Raw genomic sequence first — 14,676 nt, 5'->3', positions numbered from 1 at the left:
ATATTGTATTTCAGCCTTGTTATCATAGCTAACATTGCTCTGTGTTATCTCAAAGCTTAGAAAAATGGCCAATAAGCATATCAGAGCAAAGACCAAGTAGACCAAAAATTCAAAACCCCTTGGTGTCGAAACCCAAAACCCAATTCTCCCTACTATCCTCGATCAGTCGAGCTCACCCTTTCTCTCTCTCTCTCTCTCTCTCTCTCTCTCTCTCTCTCTCTCTCTCTCTCTCTCTCTCTCTCTCTCTCTCTCTCTCTCTCTCTCTCTCTCTCTCTCTCCCTCTCTCTATTCTCATTGAACAGCCACGTCCTAGCTCGAAGCTAGCCATTCTTAGTCCTCCAGGCTTGAAATGAAGCCCAAAAAACTCAAAATCCAAACACCGACCTTCCACCCTCGAGCTCCTTGGTTGTCCGTCGTTCTCCCTCTCTCATTCTCAGTTGTGCATGACGTGCGAGCTCAGGTCACTGCATGCCAAAACGGAGGCCATGGATGACCTCTCTAGGTCTTGTGATTTTGTGGTGTGTCATGAGATCTTGGGTTGGTACTCCGGTGGAGCTCTCATGGTCGGGTGAAAGAATACGAACAAGAAAAACAAAAACAGAAAAGAAAAGATATGCGGCCTACGCTTCTACCAACCCTGTGTATCAAATTCAAGACATGAGTGTGGCCCTTACTGTAGTAAGTTCTCACCTTTAAAATTTGTTATGCCTCTTTTCTCTTTTCTTCGTGTTATTTTTTTATACAAGGCTCTAACTTTTCCCTGTTGGCTGTTAGATTGCTATAGAGGTCGGTTGTCTTTCAAAGACTTTGATCGACCACAGGTTTACCATGTCCGAGTTTGGTGGCACGGAGGAGGTGATGAAGTGTCTCCGAGAGTCAAAGGAGCAGAAGAAGGCAATCCGGGATGAAGCCCAAAGGAAGGAGGCCCTCATGGAGAAAAACCATCGGGAGGTGTTGACGGCCAGGGATGAGATTATTGTCGCAGCCAGGAGGGATCTTGGAGAGTCCAAGGAAGAAGTTCAAGAACTCATTCCTAAGTTACGATCTTTGGAGGAGCTGCACCAAAACGACTTAAAAATGACATCTAGTTTAACTGTCGAAGTGAAAGAGCTCCGTGAGTTCAAGGAACAGGCCGGCAAGGAGGCGGTCAGGGCCAAAAGGGATGCTCTCCTGTCCCCCATCACCTGTCAACACTGCTCGAAGCGTTTTGATGATGGAGTCTTCATGTGCTGGAAGGCCAACAATTTTGAACCTCGTCTTCCTTTCTACCCTAAGCCTCATGAAGTTTTGGCCTATTTTTGAGAGAAAAACAAAAAGCTTCAGGCGGTATTGGAGGAAAGCAGGGGTCCTCTTCTTCCTCCACGAGTTGATTAAGTAATTATTAATTATCTTTTATGTTATCCTACCCCTATTTATAAGACAATTCTACTTTCTTTTAAGGGGAGACTTTTTATGGTCCGGCCCTAGGCCTTTACTGTTTGTCTTTTGAACAATTTGTACGACTTTGAGTTTATTTAGCCTTTTACTTTCTTATATATATCCTATTTTTTCCCATATATTATGCCTTAATACCCCCCTAAGTGACATGAAAAGATTTTTTTAGGTCACTTAGCTTGATATTCGCATAGGAGATCGCATTGATTTGTCCGACACAGGCTCTTTTACAGAATATAAACTTTTTCTTTAACTACTGATAGTATTTGCAGAGGTGGTCGACATTCTAGGCCCTAGGCACTATGGATCCATCCATTCTTTTTAGCTTATAGGTCCCGGAGCTGATTTCATCCTCAATTTCGTATGTCCCTTCCCAATTTGGCCCAAGTACCCCCACTTCGGGTTCTGGGATCGCTGGAAAGACCCTTCGTAGGACTAGTTCGCCAATGGAGAATTTTCTATCTTTGACCTTGGTGTTGTAGTATTTAGCCACATTTCTTTGATAAGCTACCATCCGTATCAGAGACTCATCCCTGAGCTCGTCTATTTGATCCAGTGTTTCTTGTAATAAGGCTTTGTTCATTGCCGGATCATACGTTGCCCTTCTGTGGGATGGGAGCAAGGTTTCTACTGGTACCATGGCTTCACATCCCTACACCATTGAGAATGGAGAGTGTCCGGTTGTGGTTCTTGGAGTGGTCTGGTAGGCCCATAATACTCGCAGCAGTTCTTCAGGCCAGTTGTTTTTGCAGGCCAGTAGCTTTTCTTTAGGGTGACCTTTAGTATTTTGTTGACGGCCTCTACCTGTCCATTTATTTACTAATTATTTTATATACCTTTTTGTTACTTTGAAACTTATGTGTTTATCTTTAGATTATATCAAATTAATTTGTTATTTTAAATACTTTTATGTTACTTTTTTATTTTGATTTTGCAAAAATAATTATGTTACTTTCAAGTCTATTTAATAAATTAATAAGTTATAATAAAATTAAAAAAAATCTCACTTAACTTATTGGTAAAATTGGTAAATATTTAAATTACTAATTAATTAATTTAAAGTTATATTTTTAGTAACCTTTTAAGTTTATAGTAGAAACTAATTAATTTTCATACAGTATAACAAATAAGCATAGATATGAAATAGTTTTATTTAGTATACTTTATAGTAATATTTAAATTAATTACGATTTCGAAAATATACCAATTGATTACTTTTTATAAAATAATCTACTTTAAATAAAAATATCTCTTGTAGATAATATTCAATTTTTAGAAACTTAATATAAAACTATATATGCATTTTTAGTTTATATTATGTTGATTAAGATGTATTTTTATTTTATTTTTTTTCTTTTGTGTAACAATATTTATGCTACCTTCCATACTATTTAAGAATGAATGTTAACTAAGATTTAAAAAAATGATAAAAGAGTAACTAATCACTATATTAGTAACTAAATGGTTTATTTTTTAGAAATATTAAAAAAAATATATGCTTCTCACATCTTGAAATATTCACATTAAAGATTAAATAACAATAGTAATTTTAATAATGTGGCCACAAATTATTTTTAAAAGTAAAAAAAAAAGATTGAGAAATAGAAAAAGGAGAATATAATGAAGAAATAAAGAATTAAGGCTTAAAAAGAAGAAAAAAATGACAGGTAGTATTTTTTTTTTTCCAATAAATATTTGGTCAGGTATTGAAACATGTCTACCTATTAAAAATGTTAATAATACTTAAAGGAAAATTTAAATTAAATGTTAAATGTTATTTTTGAAATTTGGATATAAAATAAAGTGCTACACGTAAAAATCCCTATATATTATCGGAAATTTGAATTTTTATGCATAATAACGACTAAAATTGGTCCACTAATTTAAAACTTTAAGAAATTTGTAAAATGGGATAATTTTTAGTGAAACTCAATTTTACCCCCGAATTACATCACATCGGTCTGACCTTGAGGAGCCCAGAAATGAGATAAAATCGTGTACCATCGGGCACACATCGGACTGGCATCAGACCCCATCGGGCCCGACCTTCAAAATCCCAAAAGTTGAGCTGAATGTGTGTACCATCGGACACACATCGGACAGGCATCGGCCCCCATCGGACTGACTTCAAAAAACCCCATAAATGAAGTAATTTTGTGCACCATCAGACACGCATCGGACAGGCATCGGACGGGCATCGGTCCCTATCGGACTCGACCTAAAAAATCTATTTTCGACAGAAAACTCACACTGATTTCAACCCTATTAACTAACAGATCTCATCTTAAATCTAACCTTAACTAATAGATTTCACAGAAAATTGCAACATATTAATCTATTTCATCAATTTAAGCACCAAAAATTGATGGTTGGCTGTGGGTGACGTGGGTGACTGTGGGTGGTCGGGTGCGTGGACGGTGGGGGCGGTCTACATGGACGGTTGTGGGTGGTCTGCGTCGATGGCTGTGGGCGGTCTGCGTGCCACGAAGAGATGCAAGACAGAGAAAGAGAGAAAGAGAGGGGAAAGAGAGAGGTCATATATGAATGAGGGAGGTAATGTGGGAATATAGTAAATGTTGTCCCATGTTACCAATATAATGTATTATAGGTTTAGGGAAAAAATTTCTCCCTAATGTAAGGATAAAATATCAAATTTTCCTATGTTATTTGATTATATATTTAATTAAATAATTATAAATTAAAATTTACTATACCCTACCTTGTATAATTTTCATTTTAATTAAAATGCACATACCTTGTATGTGCTACTTCTACTATTTTATGATTTGGGAATTTAAAAAAATACCCTATTTCTAGGGATTCAAAAATAAAATGGATCCTATTTTATTTTATGGATATAAAGAGTGGTTCGTAGCCACTAAAATGTGATGTATTGTAGGAGATTAGAATTGACTTTTAACATGAGTCTTACTCATTTAATGTAATGTTTGATTGATATAAAAAAAAAATACTCATTTTTCTTTTATAAAAAATCACATAATAAATTAAAACACTCATTTTTCTTTTAAAAAAATTAAAAATTAATAAAAAAAACTCTTTTGACATTTTATTACACTTATGTTATTTTAATTAATCACTTCACTATTTTTTTTAATTGCCAAAATTAAATTATTCAAAAATAATTATATATTTATTTTAAGGGATAATTGCGGCAAAAGTGTCCAAAAACTTAGAGTTGATGCAGATTAGTCCCCAACCTCAAAAATTAGCTGTAATTATCCCCAATGTCATATTTTCTGTAAGTCCATTGGTCCCCAAGTAAACTGATCCGTTAAACTTAAATTAAATGCCACATGTCAATTTTTTATTGGTCTAAGTAATAATTTTAATTAAAAAATTTTAAATAAAAGAAAAAAATAAATATTTTAAAATCATAAATTTATTTAATTTTATTTATTTTTATTTTTTATTTTAAAATCATAAATATTTATTTTAAAATCATAATATTTTCTTTTATTTTTTTTCTTCTTCTTCTAAATCCCCAATTCTAAATTCCCAGTGACTATCTAATCCCCACCCCAATAAATCTTGACTCCAGCATCCCTTCCCAGCCAACCCCAACCCATCCCCACCTCACAATGGACCACCAAAAACCCACTCAATTTAATTTTCTATTTATTTTAAAAATTTTAATTTAAAATAAAAAAGAAAGCTCTAATTTTTATGAGGTTAAACTTACTGCACTCTCTTTCTCTAGCACATTTGTACAAAACTTCCCACATTTACATTTTCAAAATTTATACATAAAACACATATTCTGAACTAATCATTAAATGGGCATTAATAAAAGGCTAATTAGGGTTTTTCCCCCCGAACTTTGACATGTACCAAATCATGCTCCCTAAACTTTTTTTGCCGTTAGAAGTTCTCTTCAACTATTGAGATTGTTAGATTTAAGGACTTTAGTCTAATTTTTATAAAAAAAATCTAACATGGATGAAAGTTCACGGGGCATGATTTAGTACTTATCAAAGTTTGAGGGGCATAATATGGTAGATATCAAAGTATGGGGAGCATAGTTTAGTACATAAACAATCACTGAAACAGTAAAATTAAATGAAATTAGACAAAATTCCTTAAATCTAACAATCTCAATAGTTCAGGAGGAATTTTTAACGGTCAAAAAAGTTCATGGGGCATGATTTGGTACATGTCAAAGTTCCGGGGGAAAAAATTATAATTAGCCTTAATAAAATATGGTAAAGATTGAAACTGAAAAGAAAAAATTCAAACTTTAATTTTTATTTACTTGAAGAGTATTTCAACCTTGTTATCATAGCTAACAGTGCTCTGTGTTATCTCAAAGCTTAGAAAAAAGGCCAATAAGCATATAAGAGCAAAGACCAAGTAGACCAAAAATTCAAAACCCCTCGGTGTCGAAACCCAAAACCCAATTCTCCCTACTATCCTCAATCTGTCGAGCTCACCCTCTCTCTCTCTCTCTCTCTCTCTCTCTCTCTCTCTCTCTCTCTCTCTCTCTCTCTCTCTCTCTCTCTCTCTCTCTCTCTCTCTCTCTCTCTCTCTCTCTCTCTCTCCCTCTATCTCTCTCTCTCTCTCTCTCTCTCATTGAACTGCCACGACCTGGCTCGAAGCTAGCCATTCTTAGTCCTCCAGGCTTGAAATGAAGCCCAAAAAACTCAAAATCCAAACACCGACCTTCCACCCTCGAGCTTCTTGGCTGTCCGTCGTTCTCCCTCTCTCCTTCTCGGTTGTGCATGATGTGCGAGCTCAGGTCACTGCACGCCAAAACGGAGGCCATGGATGACCTCTCTAGGTCATGTGATTTTGTGGTGTGTCCTGAGATCTTGGGTTGGTACTCGGTGGAGCTCTCATGGCCAAGTAAAAGAAGACGAATAAGAAAAAAAAAATAGAACAGAAAAGAAAAAATAATATAATATAAAGTAAAATAAAGTTTTGATTTTAAAATAAACTTTTTAGTTTATTTTATTTTATTTAAAATTTATTAATTAAAATTATTATTTGGAGCAATAAAACATTGACACGTGGCATTTTATTGGGGTTTAACAGATCATTTAGCTTGGGGAACAATAGACACATAAAATGTGACCTTGGGGACTATTATTGCCAAGTTTGGAGGTTGAAGACTAATCTGTATCAACTCTAAATTTTTGGAGACTTTTGCTGCAATTATCCCTTATTTTAAAAATGTCACATTTTATTTTTTAAGTCACATCACAGCTTTAAACTTTTTTTATGATTATATTTTTAATCAATTTTTTTTTTAATTATATTACATTAATAAAACTTATAATTTTTTTTTTTGTTTTAAAGTGGTACAAATTTTTAATTCAATTGCAACATACAATAATTAGAAGAAAAAATTTCTAATCATTTTAAAAAATATCACACTAAATAAATATTTTGATCATTATTATTAATTATTAATATTTAATTATATTATTTTATTGCTATAATAATATTTAATTATAATTTAGATAATTATATATCTAAATGTAATGTTTAAAGAGTTGATTAGTTTTGTTTTGTTTTTAAAAGTATTAGATTATATGTTTTTAGCATTTGGCTTAGTAGGCAAATTCATCAAAGAGATTAATTAGTAGTATGATTTTTGTTTGGTCCTATTATCTGTGATGAGTAGGTATATTATAGGAGTTTTTACAAAAATACTAGATTTCGGGTAAAAGTTTACAATTTTACTGTTACACTGAATTTTTACAAAAATATTTTCTTTTTATAAAACAACCGTAAAATAATAAAACAGAACCATTAAAACAACAGTGAAACAACTAAAAAATAACTGTCGAATAACAGTGAAAACTTAGTATAAAACTTACATAGTATTTTTGAAAAAAATTCCGCCCCACAATAAAAAAGTAAAAAAATTAGAAATTTCAGTATGTGGTGTAAAAATCTTATATTATAGTGTTTATATATATACTATATGAATATTTACGTACCAAGCGTTTGTTTTATAAAAATAAAATATGTGTCAGTATATTTTGGTAAGTAAAACATAGTTCTGTTATGATAACGTATGTTATTAATAGTAAAAAGTACATTAATCTCCTAATTGAACAAAAGTTCTATTATCTCATTTCATATCTCATAATAGCTACACAATGTTTTTTAGTTAATAACAACTACACAATTACATATTTATAGACTCACATTCTTTGCAAATTACTAATAAGCCCCTATAATATTTTCATAGTCTAATATTTTTCCACCTAGTCCTCTTGGTGGTAAAATTAAAAATAAGCACAAACATATAAGGTAAATACTAATTACAGCCCATTTCATCTTCTTTTTATTTTTTTTAAGCCCAAGCCCAAAAATCTCTAAGCCAACACAATCAATCCTCTTCTTCCGCAATAGCAATGAGTTGCCCCTTCTGTAATTTTTTTTTTCTAAAGAAAATCTTTGAAGTACTTTGAAGCAGCTTCCAATAATCATCCTCTCTGAATACTTCCTTCTTCTATTTATTGCCATTATAATCATAACACCATATATGTAAATTGTAGCACGAGTAAAGATATTATATATATATTTCAGCAAACCGATGGAGATGAAAATAGAATCGTTGTCTCTACTCCAATGGCTTTCAGAGATCTGGCCCAACCATGCTTCTGATCGTCGTCCAAAGACCACTTCGTTCCGTCTGTCGCCGTCAAAGATCCACAATCGTCTTCGTTCAAAGATCCACCGTCGTCCCCAATCAAAGATTCTCCTTCGTCTATCAACAATGTGTGAATCGATTCCCCTAGTGAGCCACCACTAACACCAAAAAAATCACTCGAACACTCAATTCGCCTTGCACGCGAAGACCCGATGTTATCTTTGTCTTCTCTAGTGTTTGTGATGTTGGAGCACCCTTAATGTTGTAGGTCTAGGATCCGCACCATGCGTCTTCCCCGACTTTGGTGCTCTCCTTGCTGCTGCCATCGACTTAGATTGAGCAGGTGTCAATTGCGATCTACATGGATCAACTCCAGTAGAAACGTTGCTACCAACGAAGTCGAGAGGCATATCCAATGGCTTTGTGATATTTGACAGGGCCAACGTTGCTACCATTCCGTCTTATATATTATCGCTACTATTCATTCTTTCAACATTGAGATCGGAGTTTCTGTTTTTTTTTTTACTAACAAATTGGGTTTCAGTTTGGATTTTTACGGGAGGGGATACTATTTTGATTTCAATTAATATTTTGTATTTTTAATTTATATTTTTTTAAGAAAAAAAAACTTAACAGACATTAACCTAAGGACTGAAAATCGTTAAATTAGCTATTATTTCTCTATTCTGTTCAATCAATACTGTTAAACCAAAACTTCGTTACATAGCCACTTTTAATATATAAAGATATACATTTATATGTATACAATTATTACAATTATATATGTATAGTTTATTGACCATGTTTGATGTCTGTGTGCTATTAAATTTTTTAAGGAAATTTATAATAATCTATGTATTGTACAGTAGGTAGTATTTTTTTAAAACTATAAGAAAATGTGACATTTAAAAATAAATGTAAAATTATTTATAAATTAGTAAAGTGATATAGTTAATAACATAAGTGTAATAGAATAATTATATTATGACTAAATATTAAGTAAAAATAGACAAGGTCATCCTCTATCACCTTATTTATTTCTTATTTGTGCTGATGACTTCTCATCTTTTAGACGGAAGTTCGAGCGGGATGGTCGGCTTAAAGGTTGCAAGGTTGCTACTGGTGCCCCGGTTATATCTCATATGCTTTTTGCAGACGACAATTATGTTTATTTTCGTGCAAAGGATAGAGAGGCTTCAAATATATTACATCTGCTTCAGCTGTTTGAGCTCGCTTCTAGACAACAAGTTAATTTTGGTAAGTCCTCTGTCTTCTTCAGTACTAATGTGCCTAATGCTACTCGAGACCGATTGTGTGGGATCCTTCGAATGAGACTTGCTGATGAACATAGTGTTGGAAATTATTTTACTAGGATCTATTTACTATCATGTATGTTGGATTAACAACCTAATATGAATTCTAAAACAATGAAAATAAACACATATAAAGTTAGAAAACCTTACAGTGGGTGCAGCGGAATAATATGACTCCTTCCGTTCAGATCTCTAGCCCTTGATTCCTTTCTGTAGCAGAGCATCACCAAGATCTGAACCTGGATCTTCTTTTCTCCTTCTTTGATGTAGAATTTCCATAGTCTTACATACTATGATTGAGGTACCACTTGATGTGTGTGGGCACTACTCATCTCACAAGGATTTCGAAATTTTCTCTCTTTTTCTCTCTTAATTTCGTGGTCTTAAGCATACATAAGCATACAAGAGAAGAGAACAAGGGTTGCTTCATATAGAGTACAACTTTCCAAATAAAACAGTTTCCTTAATTACTGTGTAATCAATTAATTGCCTTATTTAGTGTGATCCACAACTTTCCTATTTTTGCTAGACTTTGATTAGCAATTACATGACAATTAAAATTGAAAATAATAATTGAGAAACAAGCAAAGAGGTGGCCGGCCATAGGGTAAAATGGGCCTCACTTGAATTTTGCAGTTTCCTCAATTTTATTTCTATTTCTCCAAAAATGCCATTTTTTCAATTCTAATCATTTAAATGCCAAAACTAATTATTTAATAACTAAAATAGATTATTAAATAATATTGTCATTTAAAATAATTATTAATTAGACATACAAAGTCTCTTAATTAATAATTAAACCTAGAAACCCTTTTATTTACGATTTCATCCTTACTAAGTGAGAATTCATAAAGTAGACATAGTCTAACTTTTAGAATTATAATTGATTAATTAAAATCAATTAACTGAGTCTTACAAGCAGTATGGTCTCAATTAGTATGGGGACTATGGGTCTATATAACCGAGCTTCCAATAAGTTGAACCGAATCTACCAAGTAAATTCCCTAACTTATTAATTCCTCATTGAATCCACACTTAGAACTTGGAATTGCACTCTCAGTCATATAGAACGCTCTATATGTTCCACGATATAGACACGTCATTAGTTATCCATTGTTATAACCCTAATGTGATCAAGGATCCTCTAGATAGATGATTTACACTGTAAAGAGATTAAATTACCGTAACACCCTACAATGTATTTTATCCTTAAAACACTTAACCCTGTATAAATGATATTTCAGCTAAGTGAAATGAGATCCCAACCATTTATCTTCGTTTGGTTAAGCTCGAAGGAAATCATCCTTTACTATTTGCCAAATAGAAGCTATAGATTCCCTATTTATGTTAGCGCTCCCACTCAATTGCATTACCGTGTTCCCAAAATGTACGTATCACCCTGACCCAAAAGTAGGCTTAACTAACAAATCAAAGAACACGGATAACACTCTTGAGATTGAACCTAACCATATCAAGATTAAGATCATTTGATCTAGGATCAACAGGTGATATTTAATTGAATAGATATTACGGTAAGTTTTAATATATCTAATCAAAGTTCAATATCGGTCCCTTCCGATGTATACTCCATACATCCGACACTGGTAAACTTTGCCAATGTCCTGGAAAAGACATAACACTTTTCCTAGGTGTAAGAAAACCTATCGCTGATTATACCATGTCAGTCTAAATCCAGTGTTCTGACAAATCAGGGAATAAACTTTCGAACATATAATAAAGATTATATTCCACTGTGCTGACAACACTATAATCTTTAACAAACTTATATGTTCTGGACTTAAAAGGAATTCATACATTATATACATATAATCATGAAATAAATCATGTGAACCATGCAACATAAAATGTTATTTCTGATCTTTATTAATAAGTAAATCCGATTATATGAAATGAGTTTTATTTAGGGCATAAAACCCAACAAACTCCCACTTGCACTAATATAAAACAAAAAGTCATTTTAAATAATCATTAACACATTGATATACAAATCAAGTGTAATAGTAGTATACTCCTCGTAATAGGATCTGATAGGTTGAATTAAACACAACCTCTTCTCCACCATTACTCTTCCTTAATCACAAAATCCTTGATAATGTGAAATTCCTCTCTATATGTCTACTCTCTTGGGATACTGGATTTTATACTTTTGGCAACTATTCTTTGGTTATTCAGGAAGTAACCCTAGTAGTTAAGGCAAGTTGGAACGGTGCCACAAATGTATAGAACTTTCCTTAGACTGAATAAGTACCTTTCCTGCAACTTTTAACATTCAGTCTCTCTCTGGTAGACTAAGAGATTTCAGATAGGTTTTTACACTTCTCCAAAATCACTACTCCACCCCCAAAGTAATCACCATCTCATCAGCAGACTTTCTAGCACATAGGCAAGTCTCGAAATCTGATGTGGTGTAGTCTAAGAGTTTCAAAACCACCCTTATTGACTAACATATAGTTCCTCTTCTTAATCTTAAAATTTACTTGATTGTCTTCCAATGTTCCTCTCCTGGATTAATCTGATACTTACTCATTACGCCCACTCAACAGCAGGTGTCTAGTCTAAGGCATACAAAAGCATATCTGAGACCTCTCACTGTTGATTTAAGAAATTCTTTCATGGCTTTATCTTCTTTGGAATAGTTGAAACTTTTCCTTAGATAAATAAAATCTATGCTTAGAAGTTGTGAAGCTTCTATAGATTGCCATTGGAAAGAAAATGCTCCAGCATCTTACTAAAGTAAGTTGCTTGCATTAGAGTAAGTAATTACCAAGTATACCACAAGCCATAGGTTTAGATAAACTCAAACCTACAATACTAGGAACAGGAAGTTAAGTCCATTGAATAGACTTATTAATGAAAATTTCCTTTCACGTCCTTGTAACAGAAAACCTTAGGTTACTCCATGTGAATGGATCAAACCATAGTTCTATTGGCTTTCTTCTTAGTTTCTTATCTTGACAATCCATTACTTGTTTAAACTCACAATGGATTTTACTCACTAGTATCTTCCAAGTCATGAGAAGGTGAAGTTCCTTGAAACTCTCCCACTACGACAAGGTACCGTGAATTATGTTTAAGAAAACTAAATGGTATTGACCTCTTCGGTTGTGTTAAGACAACAGAGGCAGTGGGATCATCTTGTAACGAATAAGATGATAGAACACTTATGGATTCAAGAAAAAATTATCTCCTTTATTTGCTACTTCATTTTCAGACTTAATCATTTTCTTAGAAAAGTAGTATTTGTTTAAACAAACACTTTCTTATCTAATGACTATGGGATGATCCACCCCTAATCACTTAGAATAGCTAACAAACGTGCAAACCATGGTTAACAATTCTAGCTTTTCTTAAGATTTCAATTAGGTCATCCATGAATCTAGTAATGATTTACATTAAGTATACAAGCATTGCATCATTTTGAAATTTTATTACCATAGAAGGATTTAGGCAACGACTAGTAACTAATCATCAATATGCAACTCGAATTTCTGGGGAGGTAAGTTTGGATATAATTCAAAATCAAATTAATGATCTTTGAACTGCATATCTACTAACTTTTTCTCCACCCCTATCAGTTCGCAAGATCTTTAACCACTTACCATTGCTAGAAATTCATGAAATTTTTCAAATATTTCAAATTTCTTTTGCATAAGGTAAAATCTAGAGTGATCGTTTTAAGAATACAACGAAAACTCATATCCACCCCTGAATGTACATCCATCTGCGAATGAGATGAACTTAATTTCACTGGATATGGGCATATTAACTCTTTGCAGAGAATGATCTTGTCAAAAACACTATGAACAAGATACAAATGCCATAGATTTATAAAATGTGGTTGTATCTTTTAGTTACAACAAAGAGTTCTTAGAATAGATCAAGTGGTTTTGGTCACAGAATACTAAAATCATACAGTTTGAATCCATTGAAAGAAAATGGTTATTAAACACTTGTGAAAGTGTAACTGTATAATTAGTAATTCTTTCTTGGACCACCACTACTAATCTAACTCTATGATTTGCCTATAGAAGTAGGAGATTTCTAAGATTCAGGATTTATATCATTTTGGGATAAAATTTCGGGAATATAATCATATGTGTCATCTAATTTCGGGAATATGTCATTAAGCTAATTCGAAATGAATAAGCTAAGAGAAATTAGGATAATTTCGTTTTAAATAAGAATCCAACGATGCTCCGATTAGCGAGAGTCAAAGTAATCTTATTTATACAATCTTCTTGTTTCATATTGTAAAATACTAGTCTAAGGTGTCATCAATTGATGAACAGCTAGATGTTGCATATACAATATTTATCTTTCGAGATCTAACACTACTATGTTAGTCTAATGGTGAAAATCCATTAGGGATTTATCTCATTAGAAAAACAAGCTAAGTTAGACCAACAATGAAGATTCGAAATTAAACTACAATTTAATAACAGAAAATAACATGTTTCAATACAAATTCATACACAATTCAGAAATTATGAAAGCATATAGCAAGTAGGAATGACAAGTGAAAATACTAAAACATACAATCCTAAATAATTTCCAAGATTTTCAACAAACTGATATCAGTGTCCCGTTTAGGCGAGAGTCAAAGCTACCATTCATTGAATAGAATTGTCAGCTCATCTAAAATGTCAAACATTCTAGCAACCTTTTATTTGATCAAGATGTGAATCCACATTGTCCCGTTTGGGCGAGAGTCAAGGCTATTCTATCTTATCAGCTTCCACCATTGTTTCATATTCTTGCAAGTCTTATACAGTCGCCACCATTAGGGTGATCATAAACTATATAAAAAACTTACAAGATTACTTATCTTTCGAGATTAAACGGTGCTAACTTGCTAATGAACGTTCTTCCATTAGGGAGGATTACTCACTAAAACAATAGCTATGTAAAACCAACAATGGAGATCGAATATCCTTATAATAATAAAGCACATTATTTTAATGAAGGTCGTATTTTCTCCTAATATTTATTTTAATCAATTTATTTTAAATATATATTTAATTAAAATTTCCAATTTAGAATGAAAAATTCCAAATATAAATTTTAATTTAATATTTATAAATTATACTTAGATGGATATTAAAATAACGTGGATTATTTCCATCTTAGTAATAATTTCAATAAATATTTAGAAAATTATTCAATTCAAGTTGTTTAAAAATTAATTTAAATTAATTTATAACTCAAATTTAATTTTCTATAAATATATATTCCATTTTGAAAAAGAAGTGTATAAGAATACTATTTTCGAAAATAATTTAAAATAAAATA

General features: G+C 32.5%; 1 protein-coding gene across 1 annotated transcript; it reads left to right on the top strand.

Moving 5' to 3' along the window:
* Window positions 1-525: 525 nt before the first annotated feature.
* Window positions 526-1,302, top strand: LOC133031402 (uncharacterized). The gene is made up of 2 exons (XM_061104890.1): window positions 526-678; window positions 775-1,302. Exons 1-2 carry the CDS (start codon window positions 526-528, stop codon window positions 1,300-1,302), a joined length of 681 nt encoding a protein of 226 aa, XP_060960873.1.
* Window positions 1,303-14,676: the final 13,374 nt, after the last annotated feature.

This window comes from Cannabis sativa, chromosome 9 (assembly GCF_029168945.1).
Source record: "Cannabis sativa cultivar Pink pepper isolate KNU-18-1 chromosome 9, ASM2916894v1, whole genome shotgun sequence".
Lineage (NCBI taxonomy): Eukaryota > Viridiplantae > Streptophyta > Magnoliopsida > Rosales > Cannabaceae > Cannabis > Cannabis sativa.
This window is presented reverse-complemented; position numbering and strand designations above follow the sequence as displayed.

Excerpts from the sequence above, each read along its gene's own strand:
- LOC133031402 (XM_061104890.1), top strand. The coding sequence starts at position 526 with ATGAGATCTTGGGTTGGTACTCCGGTGGAGCTCTCATGGTCGGGTGAA. Across the intron at positions 679-774 it reads TGAGTGTGGCCCTTACTGTA|ATTGCTATAGAGGTCGGTTG; the intron begins GTAAGTTCTCAC and ends GTTGGCTGTTAG.